The 23164-nt window shown below is 44.1% G+C and overlaps 2 protein-coding genes across 3 annotated transcripts in view; one reads left to right on the top strand and one right to left on the bottom strand.

Annotated features, from left to right (window-relative positions):
• The window catches only part of PYGB (glycogen phosphorylase B), a 231913-nt gene extending 217141 nt beyond the window's left edge, over positions 1-14772 (bottom strand). The window contains exon 1 of the mRNA XM_068232241.1: positions 14430-14772. Coding sequence (XP_068088342.1) covers positions 14430-14672 — 243 coding nt within the window. The 5' untranslated portion in view covers positions 14673-14772. The remainder of the gene's footprint in view (positions 1-14429) is intronic.
• Positions 1-23164, top strand: part of ABHD12 (abhydrolase domain containing 12, lysophospholipase) — a 1393598-nt gene that overhangs the window by 457502 nt on the left and 912932 nt on the right. The gene's annotated exons all lie outside the window — the stretch shown is intronic.

Below are 23164 nucleotides of genomic sequence, written 5' to 3'. Positions count from 1 at the left end.
CAATGGTTTAATCGTAATCGAATCGTAAATAGAATCGTATCGTGTAGATTGGCCTTTAGACACTACTACAGCCAAATAGATCAACAGCCAGGCAACTGGTATTGTTTAAGGCTTCTTGCACACAGGGACGTTACAGGCGCACGTTAGTGCAGCCTGTAACGCTCCCCCAACGCACAGCAATGTAACACAAGTGGGTTGTTCACACTGCCCACGTTGCGTTACATTGTAACGCAGCAAAGTGCTGCATGCTGTGCGTTGTTAGACTGTTTGCACATGCTCAGTCATGTTGGGGAGGAGGGGAGAGCGGCCGGGCACATGGCTAATTAATATTCACTGCACTCAGTGACGTGCAGTGTTTACTTCCTGGAGCGGCCGCTCTGTGCGGCGATTGGCCGGGCGGGACCACGTGATGCCGCATGCGTCCAAGAGTACGCATCACGGACGCCAGAGTGAGCTGCACAACGCGGCTCACTCCGACGTCCACACCAGAGCACCAGGCGTTGCGTTAGGTGCACGTTATGTGCCCTATAACGTCCCCTAAACGCAACGTCCTGGTGTGTAACTAGCCTAAAAGGAAATATGGCAGCCTCCATATACTTCTCGCATCATGATCCCTTTAAGGACTTTTTTTGTTTTGTTTTTTAGGGAAAGTGGAGCTACACTATAAGCTATTTACATATAATGGGTTCTCATTGCTTTTCTCATTTCAGGTAAAATCTAGAATGAGCGTCCCCAAATGTCAACTGCCTCCCATTAAGAGATATGTTATGAGGTGTGTTGGAAAATATCTTCCCCATTCCCTTTCCGTAGAACAGAGGCAGCCAAACAGGTCATTTTAAAACCAATCAGGCATACAATTCCATTAGAATTTGATACAGTGAAATGGGCTTATAGACAAAACAGCGGAAATATTTAACAGAAGGCGTTGAGCATTCTTGTCATTCTGAGTAAAATGCTCAGGAAACAGCTGAATCATCGTCACACGGAATAGAGACAGTACCACTAGCCAATGTGCAGGTGGGATGCACACACACACACAGGGCCGCCAGCTCAATATAGTCTTCACAGGAAGCTGTGTATGAATGATCACTCAGCTGTCAGCTTCCATTATTGCCTATGAAAGATTGTGTAATGTTTGGAAGGATGAAAGCAGCGCAAGGGACAATCACAGAGTGGGATGGCTATAGCCTGCATTGCTGTGGCGTAGATTCATAAGCATGAACATTACACCTGGGAAAAGCTCTTTATGAAAAACAAAAAGCTCACTTATTTAGAGCTTTGCTACTTTGATTTGTGTATTTCTAAATATTTTTGCTCTTGTAACAGACAAAATATATACCGCAGGGTCTCACCCAGAAACATGGGGTAACATTCTGAAAATGTTATATGAATCAGCCATTGCTAAGTAATTTAAAACATACCCAAGATGGATAAAAAATAAAAACTAGCTACTTACCTATGAAGGTGGAACCCTCTGGATAGTCCACAGACTTCCTGCATCCTCCTGACCACAGCGTTGCCATGCGCAGACCCTATGAACATATCTAACAAGAACTTGTCTCATGTTCTCGTAGCCACCCTCCCCACCATTTCTAGGTGTGGCAATACTGCACCTGCGCAGTAGGCCAGAACAGTGCGTACAGGAGCGGCTCCATGCTACTGCACAGACACAAAGAGAAGCATAGCCTCAAAGGGTCTTCGGCAGTGGCAGTGGTCTCAAAGAGAATATGGAAAGCCTCTGGAGGATACAGACGCTTCCCTCTTCATAGGTAAGTAGCTAACATTTTGTAATCATTTGCCTTGGATTCTGTAAGGCTTGGTGGTGTATTCTCCACAGTCAGCATGCAACGCATGAGCTGGCGTGGAGGAGGTACACACACTAGCACCAGGAAACAGGCTATCCCTAGTATAGTGGAGGGGAGGACTGACTCCAATAGGAGATTGTGGCGCACAGAGCCGGTGCAGATCTGACAGCCACAAACAATGCTTTCGTTATAACGTCTCAGCGCAAAGTAGCGCTGAGCGCATAAACCAGAACTGAGGAGATCAGGACAGGTAGACAGAATGAACGCTTGCTAGCTAGCGGCTACTTAGCGACAGCAAGCGTCCAAAACCAGACAGACTGGAATGAGGCAGCCAATGCGATGCGGCGATGGCGTGCCTCACAAAGACAGGACAGGATAGTCAGAAAATAGCAGGATTAAGATAGATGAACGTAACACAGATAAATATACAATAAGTATGTTTTCCTAGCGCATTACAATTACAGCTATCAATGAAACTATTTGTAACGTCTGACTAACATATGTATATATCGGCAATGAACCGATATATGACATAAGCTGGAACACTGACTTAGACTGGAGCAATACAGGGAACAGGACTCAGAAGGATTCGCTATCTCTTCGCAGAGATGAACGCAATCCACAAACGGTAACAGAACAGGATTCAGAAGGATTCGTTATCTCTTCGCAGAGATGAACGCAATCCACAAACAGTAACAGAACAGGATTCAGAAGGATTCGTTATCTCTTCGCAGAGATGAACGCAATCCACAAACGGTAACAGAACAGGATTCAGAAGGATTCGTTATCTCTTCGCAGAGATGAACGCAATCCACAAACCGTAACAGAACAGGATTCAGAAGGATTCGTTATCTCTTCGCAGAGATGAACGCAATCCACAAGCAGAACCAGGAGCAGGGTAACTACCTCAGCACGGGTGGTCACGGTACGCGCAACCTACCAAAACGTGCTGGAAAGCTGACTAACTGCACACAGGATATAAACAGTTCGTGTACGTATACATCAGCGACACTGATGTATTAACGTAACACAAATACAAGGAAAATAATAAACGTGCTGGTATGCATATATATTGGCAATGAACCAATATATGATGCAAAGACCAGCAAAGTATCTTTATAACAAGAAACACGATCGGGGGCTAAAGCGACAGCAAGGCAGGCTTAAGCTGAAGCTATGAAAACCCAAGGAAACCCTGCAGGAAGCAGATCTTTATACTGAGGTCATCCAATGGGAGCAGACATGCAGATTCCCACACAGGTGAATGATAATCAGTCACAAGCTGACAGCAGGGAAAGACAGACAAAGCTATGCAACTTGCATGGAAATAGATCAGAACTGCCTGAGCTGCAGCACTACTACTTCCAGTAATAGCTGCTGCAGCAGCGATCATTACAGTACCCCCGCCTTTAAAAGCGGATTCCAGACGCTTTTCAAAACCGAAATTCCCAACAAAACAGTCTGACTGATAATTCATGATGACCGGGACAGCCCGGCAAGACCGAATTCCAGAATCAGTCCCCACAAGACTGGACCCATCAGAACCAGAACCTACAGAACCACGCCCATCAGTACCACAAGCCCCAGTGTGACACCCATCAGAACCATGATTTCCAGAAGAAAGCCCTCCGAAATTCCCTGAGCGATACCCACCGCCTTCCAGGAACTGTTCAGAAACGCCAAAGCCTTTGCAATGCCCACCGGTACTGTCTTTACCAACACAAAACCCACTGTTGAACCAGTCCAAGGTACCAGGACAGGTTTTCTCAGAGACCTCCCAGAACACCTTGAAGCTCCAAAGAGATCCCCATATGTCAGAACGCCCCTTAGGCTCAAATGGAGAACTATCAAGAACCCCTATGGAACCTAGGGCAATTCCCGAGTCAGGGCCACAAGAACAAACATCAATATCAGGGCTTTCAGGGACCAGAACCATCTCTGGGCATGCAGGCAGACTGGCAACATCAGAACGTGTTCCCACTAAGGAAGCATCAGAGCACGCTAACACCTTAGACACACTTGGGCATTCTGGCACACAAAGAACATCTGGGCACACCGGCACAAGAGAAAGCTCTGGGCATGTCAAGGAACTGTGAGCCTCAGGGTCAGCCAAGACAGGACCAAAACCAGGACTGGCCAAAAAAAAATCATCATGACTAAACTTCGCAACCACTGGACTTTTACACGAGAATGCTGGATCAGACTTAGATGTCGCTGATTCCAGCAAAGTCAGTAACAAATCAGATTCGGGGGCACCAACAAAACAGGACAAATCTTCTGATGTATGCACTGAACCAGATAGGGACTCCACAACTACCTCTGGACTGGACAGAGACTCATTTAATACACTGGATTGGAGCTCATGAGGCGCTGCAGAACAAGTCAGTATTGCAGCAGCCCCCACTGGACTAGGCAAAACTGAGGAATTCCCTGGACAGGAAGGGGACTCTGGAACCTCTGCCACAGCGGCCAGAGAACTAGAATCTTTCAGGATACAGGGCTGGGTTTCAGGAACACTCATCGGACCGGACTGAAATTCTGAGATTTCTATTATTTTGACCAGAGAATCAGAATTATCCATGTTACAGGGCAAGACTTCTGAAACATTCAGAGGACAGGGCTGGAGTTCCTCGGCTGTTACAACACTGGAGAGGGACTCAACAACATTGGTTAAATCAGACTGTGTACAGGGCAAGGTATCTGACACACTTGCTGACGAGGACAATATTTCAATGGCTTCTGCTTTGCTGGGCAGAAATTCATCAAGTTTTATTAGAGCAGACTGTAATTCCAAAACAGCTGCTAGACAAGTGAATATTACTGCAACACCAACTGAGGTAAGCAGTGCTTCAGCCTCCTCTGCTAGAGGGTTTAAAGTATCCAAAATACTGGGTGAAGCATAAGACTCTGCGACCACAGCTTCACTGGACAGGATCACTGAACAGTCCATATTGCAGGGCAAAACCATGGAAGCACCTGCTGGACAGCATAATGATTCTGTGACCTGAGTTTCATTGGAGAGATCTACTGCACAATTCATGGTACAGGGCAAATTTATTGGAAAATTTTCTGAACAAGGTAATAATTCTGCGATTTCAGGTTCACATAGCAGATGCTCTGAGCTATTCACGAAACTAGAGCGAGGTGTAGAAACAGGAAGATCAAGACACAATGTTTGCGCATCTGCTGGATCAGACAGGAGTTGAACTTTATTAACACAGGTAATTTCTGCAGAAGTGTTTGCAGAGACAGGCAAGATTTTTCTGGTGTCTGTTTCACTAAACAAAGAGTCATGAGTACTGGCTAGGCTGGACTCGGAAGTCAGCAGGACCTCTGGATTCTCTGCTGAGAAATTTGCGCAGGGCAAGGTTAAGAATGTATCAGTGGCTTCTGTTTTACTGGGAAGTAACACTGAGTTATCCATGGTACAGGGTGGAATTGCAGGAACTTCAATTTCACACAAAAAGAGCTCCGAATCACCTGCTGAATCAGCCAAAGGTGCTGAAGCAGGCGGGTCAGAACGCCAAATTTGCGAATTCGGAGTCACAAAAAAATCATCCAAAATCAGTTCCCACACATCAATCAATGGAGCCACAAAGTCATACTCACACACACCAGTTTTTATTAGGTTATAGGCAGACTTAATGCATGCATTCAATACCAATTCACTTTTTGCACTGTAAAATTGACAAAATGAACTTGAATCATTCTTCCATTCATTGACCAGAGCTTCCATCTCTCCTTTCTCAAATGGAGGATTCCAAGCATACTTAACAGGCAGATCATGGTTTGCAGATATGATTGTGGCAGGCACATGTATAGGGTTAATTAGCAGGTGATTGGCAGATTCCTTATTCTTAAGAATCTCCAATACCTGTAGCAAGTGTTGAACTGTAGTGTATGCAAACTTCCCTTGGTTCACAAATAAGTTGATTTGTTCAATACTCTGTAATATCTCATCATAATCATACTCAGACAATTCTTTTAAACAAAAATCTTTATTTTCCCTAGCCAGGGAGGAAAGTTCATTAGTAGTTTCATAAGTCCATTTAACTCCCCTGAAAGACAATTGCATTTCATTATCTGTTAATGGCAGAATCTCATTATAGGTCTCAGTCGCTAAGGATAACAATTCTGCAGATTGGACACGTTTCTTAGAACGTTTGCGTTTTGCCTTTGACCTTGCGGTTTTTGGTGATTTATTCAAAGCTGCAGGAAAATTATCAGTAACACTTTCTGCTTGCTGCTCATTCTTGCAAGCAATTGAAGGAGCAGCTGATTGGCCTGCTGCCAGGAGTTCATTAAGAGGAAAAGGCAATGGATCTATGCGCAACCAGTTATGGATCACAAACGCTAGAAATTCCAGTGGTCTCTCATTCAAATCGGAATGATTGAGAACATCAAATGCCCACTGGAATAATTCCCCTTTAAACAAAATATAACTTAGTTGGAGTGCCCAGGTTGAAACAGGAGTCGCTTGGAGATCAGGATTGGTCAGGAACCTGGCACATTCAGAGAAAAACTCATTTTCTGTTTCAGAGCTAAGTTCTTCAAATTTCTTAAAGGAACAGGAACCATAATTAACAGTCTCATACTTTCTGGGAATCCCCCCCACAATGGGGATTGGTAATGGGGTTTTCATAAGGTAAGGCTTGGTGGTGTATTCTCCACAGTCAGCATGCAACGCATGAGCTGGCGTGGAGGAGGTACACACACTAGCACCAGGAAACAGGCTATCCCTAGTATAGTGGAGGGGAGGACTGACTCCAATAGGAGATTGTGGCGCACAGAGCCGGTGCAGATCTGACAGCCACAAACAATGCTTTCGTTATAACGTCTCAGCGCAAAGTAGCGCTGAGCGCATAAACCAGAACTGAGGAGATCAGGACAGGTAGACAGAATGAACGCTTGCTAGCTAGCGGCTACTTAGCGACAGCAAGCGTCCAAAACCAGACAGACTGGAATGAGGCAGCCAATGCGATGCGGCGATGGCGTGCCTCACAAAGACAGGACAGGATAGTCAGAAAATAGCAGGATTAAGATAGATGAACGTAACACAGATAAATATACAATAAGTATGTTTTCCTAGCGCATTACAATTACAGCTATCAATGAAACTATTTGTAACGTCTGACTAACATATGTATATATCGGCAATGAACCGATATATGACATAAGCTGGAACACTGACTTAGACTGGAGCAATACAGGGAACAGGACTCAGAAGGATTCGCTATCTCTTCGCAGAGATGAACGCAATCCACAAACGGTAACAGAACAGGATTCAGAAGGATTCGTTATCTCTTCGCAGAGATGAACGCAATCCACAAACAGTAACAGAACAGGATTCAGAAGGATTCGTTATCTCTTCGCAGAGATGAACGCAATCCACAAACGGTAACAGAACAGGATTCAGAAGGATTCGTTATCTCTTCGCAGAGATGAACGCAATCCACAAACCGTAACAGAACAGGATTCAGAAGGATTCGTTATCTCTTCGCAGAGATGAACGCAATCCACAAGCAGAACCAGGAGCAGGGTAACTACCTCAGCACGGGTGGTCACGGTACGCGCAACCTACCAAAACGTGCTGGAAAGCTGACTAACTGCACACAGGATATAAACAGTTCGTGTACGTATACATCAGCGACACTGATGTATTAACGTAACACAAATACAAGGAAAATAATAAACGTGCTGGTATGCATATATATTGGCAATGAACCAATATATGATGCAAAGACCAGCAAAGTATCTTTATAACAAGAAACACGATCGGGGGCTAAAGCGACAGCAAGGCAGGCTTAAGCTGAAGCTATGAAAACCCAAGGAAACCCTGCAGGAAGCAGATCTTTATACTGAGGTCATCCAATGGGAGCAGACATGCAGATTTCCACACAGGTGAATGATAATCAGTCACAAGCTGACAGCAGGGAAAGACAGACAAAGCTATGCAACTTGCATGGAAATAGATCAGAACTGCCTGAGCTGCAGCACTACTACTTCCAGTAATAGCTGCTGCAGCAGCGATCATTACAGATTCAGAATAAGAATACTTATATGCTAAAGCAAACTGATCAATAATTATATTTAATGACTCTTAAAGGACTACTTAAAGGACAAAGCAAAGCGAGAGGGATATGGAGGCTACCATATGTATTTCCTTTTAAGTAATACCTGTTTCCTGGCTGTCTTGCTGAGCCTCTGCCTCTAATACATTTAACCGTAGACCCTGAACAAGCATGCAGCAGGTCAGGTGTCAAGATTAGCTGCCTGCTTGTTTCTGGTGTCATTTAGACACTAGTGCAGCCAAACAGATCAGCAGGGCAACTGGTATTGTTTAAAAGGAAATAAATATGGCAGCCTCCATATACCTCTCACTTCTGTTGTCCTTTAAAGACTAAGGATGCCAAGGTTGACAGATTTGTTTAAAACCTACTACACGTACCAGAAAGAACTCGGACAAGAATCTAGTGTATGTACAGCTACCCATGACATTGTTGCCCTTTTTACACCATCTGTCAGAAGAATCTCCATCATCCGCCGCTGACCCTCCTGCCCTCGGATGGCACAGTGTATGTTGCAGCTATGATGGCTACGGGCTACAGTTATTGTACATGCGTATTCATATTAACACTGTTCCTACCAGTGGACCACTACAGAAAACGTCTGATGGTGAAAATTATCCACAAACACACTGATTCGGTGATTATACTCATGACTAGATAGATAGTCAATAAGATGCAAATTCCGACTTGCGTGCAAATTAATGCAGCTACTAACCTATTGATTAACACTGGTTCTCAGTTCTAGGCCTAGTTCTCATTAGAAATCGCCAGCGCTGAACGCTTTTCTAAGCACTTTTGTTTGGCGATTTTTTTTTTCTTCTTGACAACAATCAGGAAGTGAACTCTCTGACCTGGAATTTAATAAATATAATATATTCATTTTAAAAAGCGCTAGCCAAATCGATTTTCACATTGCTTTTTGCAAGCACGTTTTGCAAGCGCTTTGCAATTTCCCTATACTCTGTATTGAAGCGCAAACGCTCAGGAAATGGTGCAGGAGCCGCGTTTTGCGATTGGAAAGAAAGCCCATCGCTCATGTGAGAATATTCACATTGAGAAACATTGCTCAAGTGCTTTTAAAAATTGCCAGCACTTTTCAAAAACGAAAAGCGCTCACAGTGTGAACAAGCCCTTAGGGTTGGTGCACACCAGAAGAGTTTTGCTGAGCGCTTTGTGATTTTAAAAGCTCCTGCTAATGTTATCCTATGTGTGTGCAGACTGGAGCAATGTGATTTTGTAAAAATCCCCCATAGCATTGCTTTAGCAAGAGTTTTAAAATCCCTAGCGTTTAAAAAGCTCTTACTGTGCAGAAAACGCACATGAAAATGGATAAGTGTGCTCCCAGCCTTACAAATACCTCCTCAGTAACATCAGACTGGTCACTGTACACCAGGAGAGCTCTTCCAGCTGGTCAGACAACTTCTCTGTGCAAATCCCGCCCTGCAGCCTACAGCTGTGTGTGACAGGTTCACTAACATCTCTGATCTTCTGCAGAATAACCTCTCCCAAAAGGAGCCTTTGTTGTTCATCTTTCAAATAAAGGAAGGAATGCCACAGCCTGCTCTCTGTACATGGGGAAGAGAGTACAGTTCCTGCCAAAAGCAACCAACAGGATGCCAGCTGTCATTTTCAAAGCAGAATGTGTTGCATTCAACATTTATTTCACCCTATAAATCATTAATTGCGATACTTCAGGCTTGTAGATGCTAAATTATTCACCTTGTTCTAGGGAACCATGAAGGTCATAACATGATTTCCCCATCATCCTCCAATGATGTAATTTATGGCTCCATGTACCGCACAATGCTGAAAGAGTAGATATGATGTGCCATAAACTGTTCAGCTGACAGTCCCATTCCTCCTGCAAAGCCTTCTGTTGCATGGATCATATTAAAAAAATAATAATCTCACTAAAGATGTGCCTTACATTAACAACCGCTACTATCAGGCGTGCTCCACAGATCAGGCTACACCTATGTACACTCATTGGTTCCTCCTAACCTGAAATGACCGTGCATAGTAGTGTTGGTTGCAATGCAGTGTAAGTACAGGCTTCCCAATCAGCACTGTCAAGGTCATTAGTGATCCCTGTGTAGGATACTGGGAGCCTCAAGTTCAACTCCTCCCTTCTCCATAGAACAGGCTGTGAAAAGAGACAACGTTGTCTCTGCACAGTGATCATTTCTGTAACCCCAATTAATTTACTAACGATCATTTTGGGTGTCAGTAAATGAGTGCGTGCGCATAGGTTTAATCCAGTCTGACCATAGAAGCTGGAAACTATGCCCATTTGCCAGTACTTCCACAGTAATATGCCAGTTGTCTCTACATGGGCTCCATCATACATCTCCAGTGCAGTTACAAGCACACCTAACTATTCACTATGCAACTATAGCCCAGTTTGGCAAGCAATTGCTTACTCCCTGATTGTAAACTGATCACAGGGTAATGATTTCCACAGAAATCTGATTGTGAATGAATCAAACTGCAAACAACATTTCATTAAAAAGAATCCTTTTTAATCAAGCTTTATTTAAAATTAATGGTTTTTATCGATACGAACATCTAGATGACAAAAAAAAAAAAAAAAAAAAAAAAAAAATCTTACAGCGGGTGGAAGATTTTATTAACTTCTGGTTCATAGGTGAGTCATAGGAAACAAAGTCCAGAAATGATGAAGATCTGACCACTGGCAGAGCCTTGCCATTCTTTGCTCCCATATGGCATTTCTGCTCAACAAGACCAGATCCTTCCCATGTACCATCGTACCTCAGCACCTGTTTGTTTCTGTGTTGTCAGAAAAACACAGATGCGCCTATTTCAGAAAGATGTCTCACAACACCTTATGAAGAACTGCCATCAGTGTGGAAAGTGTTTTTATTCATATAAAAATACAGCTGGTAAGACTTGTGCAATTCTTATAGTAGCCAGCCATCGGAAAAGTTGAAAAAGTTGAAAACTTACAGATATAACTATACAGGTCCTTCTCAAAAAATTTGCATATTGTGATAAAGTTCTTTATTTTCTGTAATGTACTGATAAACATTAGACTTTCATATATTTTAGATGCATTACACACAACAGAAATAGTTCAAGCCTTTTATTGTTTTAATATTGATGATTTTGGCATACAGCTCATGAAAACCCAAAATTCCTATCTCAAAAAATTAGCATATCATGAAAAGGGTCTCTAAACGAGCTATTAACCTAATCATCTGAATCAACTAATTAACTCTAAACACCTGCAAAAGATTCCTGAGGCTTTTAAAAACTCCCAGCCTGGATCATTACTCAAAACCGCAATCATGGGTAAGACTGCCGACCTGACTGCTGTCCAGAAGGCCATCATTGACACCCTCAAGCAAGAGGGTAAGACACAGAAAGAAATTTCTGAACGAATAGGCTGCTCCCAGAGTGCTGTATCAAGGCACCTCAGTGGGAAGGAAGGAAAAAGTGTGGCAGAAAACGCTGCACAACAAGAAGAGGTGACCGGACCCTGAGGAAGATTGTGGAGAAGGACCGATTCCAGACCTTGGGGGACCTGTAGAAGCAGTGGACTGAGTCTGGAGTAGAAACATCCAGAGCCATAGTGTACAGGCGTGTGCAGGAAATGGGCTACAGGTGCCGCAATGCCCAGGTCAAGCCACTTTTGAACCAGAAACAGCGGCAGAAGCGCCTGACCTGGGCTACAGAGAAGCAGCACCGGACTGTTGCTCAGTGGTCCAAAGTACTTTTTTTGTATGAAAGCAACTTTTGCATGTCATTCGGAAATCAAGGTGCCAGAGTCTGGAGGAAGACTGGGGAGAGGGAAATGCCGAAATGCCTGAAGTCCAGTGTCAAGTACCCACAGTCAGTGATGGTCTGGGGTGCCATGTCAGCTCCTGGTGTTGGTTCGCTGTGTTTTATCAAGGGCAGGGTCAATGCAGCTAGCTATCAGGAGATTTTGGAGCACTTCATGCTTCCATCTGCTGAAAAGCTTTATGGAGATGAAGATTTCATTTTTCAGCACGACCTGGCACCTGCTCACAGTGCCAAAACCACTGGTAAATGGTTTACTGGCCATGGTATTACTGTGCTCAATTGGCCTGCCAACTCTCCTGACCTGAACCCCATAGAGAATCTGTGGGATATTGTGAAGAGAAAGTTGAGAGACGCAAGACCCAACACTCTGGATGAGCTTAAGGCCGCTATTGAAGCATCCTGGGCCTCCATAACACCCGAGCAGTGCCACAGGCTGATTGCCTCCTTGCCACGCCGCATTGAAGCAGTCATTTCCGCAAAAGGATTCCCGACCAAGTATTGAGTGAATAACTGAACATAATTATGTGAAGGTTGACTTTTTTTGTTTTAAAAACACTTTTCTTTTATTGGTCGGATGAAATATGGTCAGTTTTTGAGATAGGAATTTTGGGTTTTCATGAGCTGTATGCCAAAATCATCAATATTAAAACAATAAAAGGCTTGAACACTACTTCAGTTGTGTGTAATGAATCTAAAATATATGAAAGTCTAATGTTTATCAGTATATTACAGAACATAATGAACTTTATCACAATATGCTAATTTTTTTAGAAGGACCTGTATAGGGTATACTGCTATGGTTTAATAATTAAATATACATTGAAATATTCAGGTTTCCTCCAGGTTGTCTGAGAAGACCTGTTTGACTCTGTGGGTATCTCCTGATTGACCTCAGATATTCCACATCTCACTGACATCAGCTGGTTCACAGAATATGCTGGAATGTACATGGTCAATACAGCTGGACAGCAACCATTCAGAAAGTAGAAAAATGGGAAGGGCTATGGGGTACAAGCTTCTTTGACAGATACATGTGCAAACATTGGGTTCATTGTTTGGACTATAAGCTGGCTTGGATATGGTCAAGCATGCTAGAAGGCCCTATACACGAAGGTGTTTGCTTGAATGGGCACAACCTGACTGCCATCAGGCCTTCGCTCCCTCTTGATGTACCCATAAATAGGAGTGATTTGTATGACTCAAATGCTTCCATTATGGCCAAGGAAAGACAGGAGGGGAGGTGTGTCACATACAGGCACCACAGGCCACAGGTTAACATTAGCAATTGGACAAGGTTTTCCAATATCTCTGACTGGAGCTTTCACGAATACCAGCTGGACAACAAAAGACACCCACAGACAATATTAGTGACCTGCCACATAAACCTATGCTGAATAATGCCAAGTCACACCACACTCTCGAACTTGGCTCAGAAGAAATCTATAAAGCATCGCTGGAACCACTAGCGCTGTAGTGTTCGGTGCAGAGCAGTACCATGTAGTCATCGATCATCCAATGCTTCTCCCCCACACAATCTCCTGGGAATTTTCAACATGCCTAATCGTATTTTCGATCAATGAATGGCCCAAAGTCAAATGAAAGTCAATCGCTTAGATGTGTTGGTGGCATAAAGATATCTGGTAGTTTTAAAGTGATTAAACCAATAAGAAAAATTGATATTTGAATCTCAAGATTTCATCTACCTACTACATAGCAGGTCCGTCTTGAAGGTGCATGCTGGGTCTTGTAGTGTTTTAGCAGCTAAAGGTCATCTATGGCCAAAACTAAAATGAAAGCTTCCATTAGGAGAGTAGAGTGAACTGTGACTTGAATAGAACACCCAGTTTATTCCCAAATACCTCTGAAGATGGAGGATCCTACATTACTCATCAAAACAGAGCAGTATATATATATATATATATATATATATATATATATATATATATATATATATATATATATATATATATATATATATATCATAGTCTGTTGTCAAGGTGTGTGTTTCATTCATGGTAGACAAACAACTGCATTTACAAATGGGATGCTTTACATAAATTCAAGGTCACAAGAAAAGGGGACACTGATGCTATCAAAGCAGAATCTCCTGTACAGGCCTCACTGCACAGGATAAAAAGGACACCACTGATCGACACTCTCCCTGGCCAAAGATCAATCAATATTATGGATTTTTTCCGTAGCATAAGTCAACATGCATCTACTTATTAGATGCACTAATTATAGTGCCTCTGTATACCTTTAAATGATTCAATTGGATTAGTTGGGGGAGGAGGTGGAAGCCACCCTCAGTGAAAATGACATACATTCAGGATCACCTACACAAACACATCCTCACTGCAGATCTCCTTCACAAACAACTTCATCTGCAGAGCAACACTGCAGCTCTGACTTATCAATTTCTGCTTCTATCCCCTACAGACCAAGCTGGTGCAGGGAGGGGGAATTGACTTTAGACACACAAAAATACAATAAAAATATGGAATCAACCCTGTGAGCAGTTGCAGTAACATAGGAGGATGGCTGTTGTTTCTCTCTTATGGATGTAGAACACTGTGACATCACTGCAGTGACTTTGTAACAGAATCCCCTGGCATGAGAAGCAGTGAGATGCTGCATTGATTCTGCATAGCTAGGCAAGATGGATGGTGATTGACTGAGCATGCACTGTGCACAGTGTACCTGCCCCTTGTTGCATTTCCTTGCATATGAACCTTGAACCGATTATTGTATTTACCTTGGGATCCTTCTCGTAGTAATACTGCTGAGTCCTGATCCATCTGCCCACCAGGTGGTCCCTGACAGTGTGTGCCAGGGCGAAGTAGTAGTCTCTAGGAGTGGACACATTCCTGTCTTTCACTAAGGTGAAGTGGAGATGCCTGTTGAAGCTTTTCCTAACCTCGGCCACATCTCCGAGCCCCGCGATTCCCCGCACGCTGATCTGTTTCCTCTTCTCGGTGTCAGTCAGTGGAACGGCCATGGCTTGTCAGTGGGATGTGCGATGGGCAAACAGGTCTCTGCAGCGCACTGGAGAATGCTTGCAGATGCTTGACCCGGGGAGATAGGCTTGCCGGTGACGTCGTTGTCACGTGAGCATTCTCTGAGGCGGGCGGGGCAAGGCATCCTCTCGATGCGGGTGATGATGTATAGTCGTCGGGGGTTCCCTGCTTCCTGCTCTGGAGGTTGCCTGTGGCTGCATGTAGTGCTAGAACCGCCCGGTGAAGCCAGAAGCCATAGCCTGCCTATGCTGCAAACCGGGCGGCTATGTCAATTCTTTAGCCAACACACAGTGCATGTTTATCTGCATATTGTATCAGCTGTGCTACATGTACATAGCATAGGGCACCATGAAATTCATGAATGCAGAGAAAGGGACAGACATTTATGACACTTTTCTCTGCTCCCCATGAGACTCAATGGCATTGCCAACACCTAGGCAGTTTTTAGGCATAGACAAACCAGGCACATGTCTGATGTGATGCCTGCAGGAAGGGGGCACCACTGAGCTATTCTCAGCACACTGTGCTCTATGGTAATGGTATACACAGCTGCTAGTTCCAATAAGAAAGGGATTGATGGTAAATGTAACCCCTTAAAGCAATCCCGAGCCAAACCTCAGGATTAAAATAAGATACTAACCTGAAGAAAGGGAAGCCTCAGGACACTATCGAGGCTTCCCTTGGTGGTCCGACGTCCACCGCTGCTTAGCGCAGTGCCTCTCCACATCGGGCCGCTATAAATACCAGAAAGGCCATACAGGGAGGGGGACAGCGCCAGATACCAGGGAACTGTAGAGGGGAGGAAGGACCACTAAACATCAGGGAACTGTATAGGGGAGAAAGAACCACTAAACATCAGGGAACTGTATAGGGGATGGAGGGGGGCTATTAGACATCAGGGAACATTATAAGGGAGAGAGGTGGCCACTAGCCATTGAGGTTGGCCCACAACTTGGTCCCAGAGCTCAATACCAGCCCACTTTGTATTTGAGTTCGATACCCCTAGTCTAAACAAAGCTTTGTGCAGATTCTTATCAAAACAACATTTTCTTTCATAGTTTAGCCATATTTATTTCGATTATCAAAAAATGTAAACTTAGCAGATAAAAAAAGTACTCATGTAGCCAAATTCGGGAATAGTCCTCTATAAAGATGTAACAGTGAGAGTCTAATTACCGTAGTATTCAGCACCTGCTGTTGCTGTAGTGTGCACTGTGTGTGCCTTATAGAAGTCAGGTGCAGCTTGGTTTGAGTGCTGCCATTCTGTTTTTCTTTTTGAATACAATACCTCAGCAATGTGTTTGTACAACCCTCATTCCCAGGATTGCCATCCACAGGATTGAGCTTGATGTGCTACACTTATTGAAGGTGTGTACACCCTAGGCACGGGTCTGTTACACTTACTGAAGGTGTGTATACACCCTAGGCAGGCATAGGTCTGGTGTGTATACACCCTAGGCACATTGGGTCTGCTGCCAGATGGATGGCAGTGGTCCAGCAGATATGCAAAACAGACCAACACCAATTTCTTTGGGCCTGCTCACATGTTAGTTTTCACCATGTTCAGGCTTGTCCATTGCATTTCTACACTGCACCTGCATAATTATTTCAGCGGGTGTTTTACCCTTTTTATGGCAAGCATCTGATCTTGAATGCAGCTGTCGATGCAATGGACTTCTGAAGCTGTGTTACAGTATATATATATATATATATATATATATATATATATATATATATACCCTTTAAGCCCTTTAATTTGTGCCCCCCCCCCCCATGGATTGCCAGGTGTTGGCCCCTTAAGATCTTCTCAGCCCCAAATGCCAGGTGTCTTCCCCCCCTCTGCAGAGTAGGGCGCAGGGAAGCATTCCTAGTAACTATATCTTACCTGACCTTGTTCCACCGGCGATCGCGATCTCCCTGCACTACCTCTGTCAGCCTCACTATGCTGACCGGATCGGGTCCCGGCTTGATGACGTCATCAAGCCGGGACCCGATCCGTTCGGCTTAGTGAGTCTGACAGCGGGACTGCAGGGAGAGGATCGCTATCGCCGCAGGAACAAGGTCAGATAAAGATTGTTACATTGTAATGCTCCATGCTGCCCGATCGCAGCATGGAGGGGGGGGGGGGTATTACAGAGGATGGGGCGGAGGGTGGGGGGATCGGAGCCCCAGGAAGAGATGCCTGTGTATTGTAGTTAGAGGGAGGGCGGTTAATGAGCCCAGGAGCGTGCTAGCACTCCCGCTGTGCTCATTAAATGACAGCAACTTATATTCACATCAGGTGGCTTTCAGGAGCAACTTGCAACAATGTGAATATACTGTATGCAGGATGTAAACTGGTTAATGCTGCAGCGACAAGGCATATCTGCTCAAAGTATATTTTCGGAAATGACAAGGCAATAAGCTAGTTGTGCACGGATCAATTATGGCCACATTTGTCAAGCTTATCGATTGTCATTTGATTGGAATTTTATCAGATAGTGATCAATTTCTATACGCCATGGCAAACTCAATTTCAATAGATTCCAGCAGAATTTGCAGGACGCACGCCAGCTAGTGGAAATTGGCCCTTTAAGTCTTTAGGCTGGGTGCACACATAACATAACGTGAAAGGCTGCATTTTATGTCATGTTTTATGTTAATGTTGTGTGCGTTTTTGGTGCGTTTGCGTTTTTTTAACGCAGATGCGTTTTTCATGCGTTTTAATGCTTTTGCGGTCCGCATATGTAAAACACATATGTGTTTTGTATGCGTTTTTATATGTACATTTATGCAAATCACTAGGAAGATAACAGGAAGTGGAAATACATCAGAAATCTTTATTTAAAAAAAAAAACATCAAAAACGCATACAAAACGCAATACATGGTGTTTCTATTGACTTTCATTATGTGCGCTTTTGATGCGCTCATGCATAATATGCCTAGGCATTTTGTGATGTGATGTGAAGTGAAGGTCTGATGTTGTATCTACACATATTATCCGCTATCTGAAGAGATAACTTACGAAGAATAAACAAGAGAACTTTTGGTTCATAAAAAAAACGTTTTCTGTGTGTGTTTGGAATATTGTATATTTAGGGGTGGAACCGCACTACTTTTTTATTGTGTCATTGTTACCTTTAATAGCCATTGCCATTCAGTTGCATGCTGGGGGTTCTTTTTATCTATAATATGTTCCTCCTCTTCCTTTTATTTGCCTGCCTAGCTGAAACATTATCCTCTCCTCACTTGTGTTTACAAGCAAGGCAGAGGTGACTCAGCGATTGGAGGAGAAAAGAAAAAAGATTAAGGGCCCTTTTCCACTAGCAGTCGCTAGCGTTCGCGCTGAACGCTAGCGATTGCTGAATCGCAATTAGGACCCTTTTCCACTAGCGCGTTTGCGCTAGCTGAATCGCAAAACCGCAAACCGCTAGCGATTTTACAATCGCTACGGTTTGCTTTTTAACATAGGAATCGCGGTAGGTCATTTCCACTACCGCGATTCGTTTTTTACTTGATCGCGATCGCGCCGCGGAGCGACTTTTGCCGCGATTTTGCTATGCAGTGCATAGCATAGCAAAATTGCGGCCGCAAACGTCGGGAAAACGGCGGAATTGCGATTCAGCAATCGCTAGCGTTCAGCGCGAACGCTACCGACTGCTAGTGGAAAAGGGCCCTACGGGAAGAAATTACATCAGTATTTAGCCTCAAACTGTGGGCAAAAGACATGGTTCCCACCAGGAACAGAATTCTCTTCATTTACTATATAAGATTCACTGAAATCAAAATGTGGACAGTACAATACATGTGTTATGTAAGTAGATCAAGTATTTATCTACTTATATGTGTGTTTTTTTCCCCTGGCATAGTATGGCTAATCCTCCTGCTTTAACATTTAATATAGAGTTCATGGTATGTAGATAGAATGGGGAATAGTACAGTATTAGTTAGCAAAAGAGGGGGGAAGAAAAAAGGAGAGGATGGTTGGCACTGCAGCTGGTGGCAGCGAACGCTGGAAGGATGTAGGCAGGGTAAACTCACACTTTCTTCTCCTGCTCTCCTTCTGTGCAAACTGCGTGCTCTGATGAAAAACAAGGAGCAGATATCAGGAATGAAGAGAAGGAAGGCCAATCGGCACTGCAGGTACTTTATTCCAAAAGCAGGCACAAATACAGTACAAAATTGTAGAGGTAAAATAGCTCACATACTATGTGATGGAGTGTGGTGATGCGGTGGGTGCTGGGGGAAGATGCCTGACGGCCGTTTCGCGCTGCAGCTACGCTTCAACGGAGGCTAGGTTGCGGGGCTACCTCTTGCCGGGCTTAAATACATTAAGCCCGGCAAGAGGGAGCCCCGCAACCTAGCCTCCGTTGAAGCGCAGCCACAGCGCGAAACGTCCGTCAGGCATCTTCCCCCAGCACCCATCGCATCACCACGCTCCATCACATGGTATGTGAGCTACAGTATTAGTTAGGCCTATTCTTAAAGACAGCCCCAGGGGGTACTTACCTCGGGAGGGGGAAGCCTCTGTATCTTAATGAGGCTTCCCCCATCCTCTTCACCCTCCGGGATCCAGGCCTGGCAGCCCCCAAACAGCGGCAATGTAAATATTTACCTTCCGCGCTCCTGCACAGACGTAGTAGCGACTTTCTGATGGGCTCTGGCGGAAAAAGCCAAGCCCAATCGGGTCCACTCTACTGCGCAGATGCAAATCACCTGTGCAGTAAAGTGGACCCGATCAGGCTTGGCAATTCCGCCGGAGCCCATCGGAAAGCCTCTACTACGTCTGTGCAGGAGCACGGAAGGTAAATATTTCAGCCACTCTACTGATTTTTTGGAGGCTGCCAGCGCTGGATCCCAGAGGGTAAAGAGGAAGGGGGAAGCTTCATTAGGATCCAGAGGATTCCCCCATGGTAAGTACCCAACAGGGGCTGTTTTTTTGTTACAGAGCCTCTTTAACATGGAGTCTTAAAGTGAACCGAGCATCATTTTTAACACCCAGGGCAGCTCTATAGCAAATTAAAAATGCATTCTAAAAATGTGGTTTATTATTCAAAAAAACCCCTTTCATTTTACCTAATTTTTTTACATCTAAGGGTTAAAATAGCCACTTTGTCCGTCCGTCAGTCCGTAAAGGACCTGCGGACGCTGAGCAGGAGATGGTGGAAGGCAGATGAGAAATCGCCTCATTAGACTTAATTACCACAAACAAACCCCCATTGTACTTCAAACAGAAAACATCAGTTACAGTTGAAGAATTTCACACCTAGCCTGGATAATGCCAGTGGTCAGGGCCGGTTTAAGCAACAATGGGGCCCCAGGGCAAAATAAACCTGGGGGGCCCCCCAACATATACCACGGAACAAAAATCGGCATTAGGGGACCTTTTTTGCTGCTGGTATAGTCAGGGTGTGAAGTCCCAATCGGTCGGAGCTCCACATTCTGGCTATCCCAGCCTGCATGGGGGACAAGGGGTTAAAAAGTTTCAGGAGGGGGGACCCCACATAATTTTTTTTTTAAAAAATTCCCACACTCTAAACATAAAAAAAAATTGGGAAAATAGGAAAAAATGCCAGGGATCTTCATACAGCCATATTGCGGCTGTATAGCGACCCCTGGCCAAAGCGCTGCGGCTGCGTATAGACCCCCTGGAAACCCCATCAGGAAATTTATTGCGCTTTCGTTTGATGCATGTAAAATTACACTACCTTAAGGTTAGCTACTAAAAGTGACATTTACCGCATTTAAAAGTATACTTTTTTCCTTCGAAACTTTAAAATCGATTTTCTCAAAAACTATAAGGTCTTTTTGAAAAATTGTTTTTTTCCTCTTATTCCTAATGATCTCCTTAACATATCCTGCAAATTTAGGGTTTCTAGCATTTAAGGTGGATTTGCTATTAACCATTAAAGTCGGCAGGTTTTTAAATGTGTATTTTATTTCCTTTGAAACTTTAAAATCGATTTTCTCAAAAACTATAAGGCCGATTTGAAATTTTTTTTCCTCTTGTAGCCACTGGGGGCCCCTACAAGCTCTGGGGCCCTGGGGCAGCTGCCTCCTTTGCCTCTATGGTAGCGCTGGCCCTGCCAGTGGTAAAATGTGCTTCTGAACAATGGCAGCCTTTGCAGCTATTTGAAGCCAGGAGCTGCTTAGATCCCTTTAAGCAACCAGTAAGCACACTTATCTGGCATCAGCTGATCCCTGCCGGTGCCAGATAGCTGAGGCTCTACTGTATTCCACTTCTCTACTGTATTTTTGTACTTGACAAAAAGGCTTCTAATCATCACAATTTTTGATTTTTCATGGAATATGGTGAACTTGTTCTATTAGGGATTACTTGGTGAGCCCCTCTGAGGGAAAGTTAAAGAGGAACTCCATTGAAAATAATCTAATTAAAAAAGTGCTTCATTTTAACAATAATTATGTATAAATGATTTAGTCATTGTTTGCCCATTGTAAAATGTTTTAAATCCCTGATTTACATTCTGACATTTATTACATGGTGACATTTTTACTGTTGGCAGGTGATGTAGCTGCTGCATACTTTTTTGGCAGTTGGAAACAGCTGTAAACAGCTATTTCCCACAATGCAACAAGGTTAACAGACAGGAAACTGCCAGGAGTACCACGGTCCTCAGAGTTTCTTGTGGGAGGGGTTTCATCACAATATCAGTCATACAGCGCCCCCTGATGGTCTGTTTGTGAAAAGGAATAGATTTCTCATGTAAAAGGGGTTATCAGCTACTGATTGGGATAAAGTTCAATTCTTGGTCGGAGTTTCTCTTTAAGTGACAAAACTATATACTCTGTACAGCGCTATGGAAGATGTCAGCACTATATAAATGCTACTAATAATAAATAACTACCTAAAGAAAGATGTGCCTCTGCTGAACTGTTATGTATGTATATTATTATGTATATTATGTATATTATGTTATGCATGTTTACGAATCAAGAGTTTATGATTTTTCCTTGCAAACCCTGAAGGATTATCAGTTTCCCACTGCAGCAATGAAAACTGACAGCTGTGTGACATTCACATGGGATCCTCTGAAGACATTACACTGGGGTCAGCTGTGTGACATTCACATGGGATCTTCTGAAGACATTACACTGGGGTCGCTGTGCACTGTGTGTGTGTGTGTCTTCTGCTGAGTGGTTGATGATATTCCCAGAGCCGGGCCGAGGCATAGGCTGGAGAGGCTCCAGCCTCAGGGCGCAGTGTAGGAGGGGGCGCACAATTCATTCAGCTGTCATTCCTAATTATGTATGAAGCAGAAAGAAATAAGAAAAGGGGATACATAGCAGTGACTGCAAGCCAGATAACTAGAGATTAAGGTGTTGGGGAGATTGTGGGCCCTGTGGCCCTCTTAGTCTAATAGCAATCAGTGTGTGAAGGCTGGGGTGGGAGGGATGGAGGGGCACACTTTGGTGTCTCAGCCTTGGGTGCTGGAGGACCTTGTCCCTGCTCTGGATATTCCCCATAATATGTGAGATGATTCAGCATTTTGTGGATTATTTTTAGCTCCAGGAATAAGAATGCAAACTTTCTGGCAACTAGTTTAATCTGCTTTGTCTGTAAGCTCATTAAACACATTTCTATCTAATTTATGTCAAGCTCCATGAAAGGAAATCTGTAGTAAGCAGAATATGAAGGCTGCCATCAGAGCCGGGACAAGGACCTCCAGCACCCAAGGCTGAGTCACCAAAGTGCGCCCCTCCATCCCTCCCACCTCAGCACACACACTGATTGCTATTAGACTAAGAGGCACCTCAGGGACCCTAACGTCTTAATCACTAGTTATCTGGCTTACAGTCACTGCCATGTATACCCTTTTCTTATTTCTCTCAGTTTCAAACACAAAAGGGGAATGATAGCTGATTGAGTTGTGCGCCCCCTCCTACACTGCACCCTCAGGCTGGAGCCTCTCTCACCTGTGGACTTTTTTTTTTTACAGCTTTCATGTCCAATTTACACAGAGTGCACCGACATACTTGTGACGAACATTACGGAAAGTCGTGCGCAAGCGCCAACAATTTTCGTATGGTCGTGCACAATTGCTGTCAGTCATGTGTCAATGTACAAAGAGATGTCCTTTTTCCCTCTCTCTTACTGAGAGCAGCAGCCCCTCACCCACATCCTGTTCAGGTCAGGAAAGAATTCACAAGTGGCCAAACCCCCTGGGCAGAAGCCATTTGGTCACCCAGCTCATGTTCCCCAAGCCAGCTCAAACTGGTTGAGATTCAAAATTCCCTCCAAACTCATAAGCTTCAGACAAAGAGAACTTTATGTATTAATAATTAAAAATGGGGTTGGCACAGCAAGACAAAAATTACATTTCCTGATATCTAGAAATCAGTTCTATCAGTCACCTAAAGTGCACTTTTCTAGCTATCAGGAATCGGTAGAGAAACCACTTTATCCGGCCTGCGTAGAGCGAATGCGACAGACTAGGCATGTATAGCCTCGTTTAATACAGGGTCGCCTGCCGC

This window comes from Hyperolius riggenbachi, chromosome 4, assembly GCF_040937935.1.
Source record: "Hyperolius riggenbachi isolate aHypRig1 chromosome 4, aHypRig1.pri, whole genome shotgun sequence".
NCBI classification, from domain to species: domain Eukaryota; kingdom Metazoa; phylum Chordata; class Amphibia; order Anura; family Hyperoliidae; genus Hyperolius; species Hyperolius riggenbachi.
This window is presented reverse-complemented; position numbering and strand designations above follow the sequence as displayed.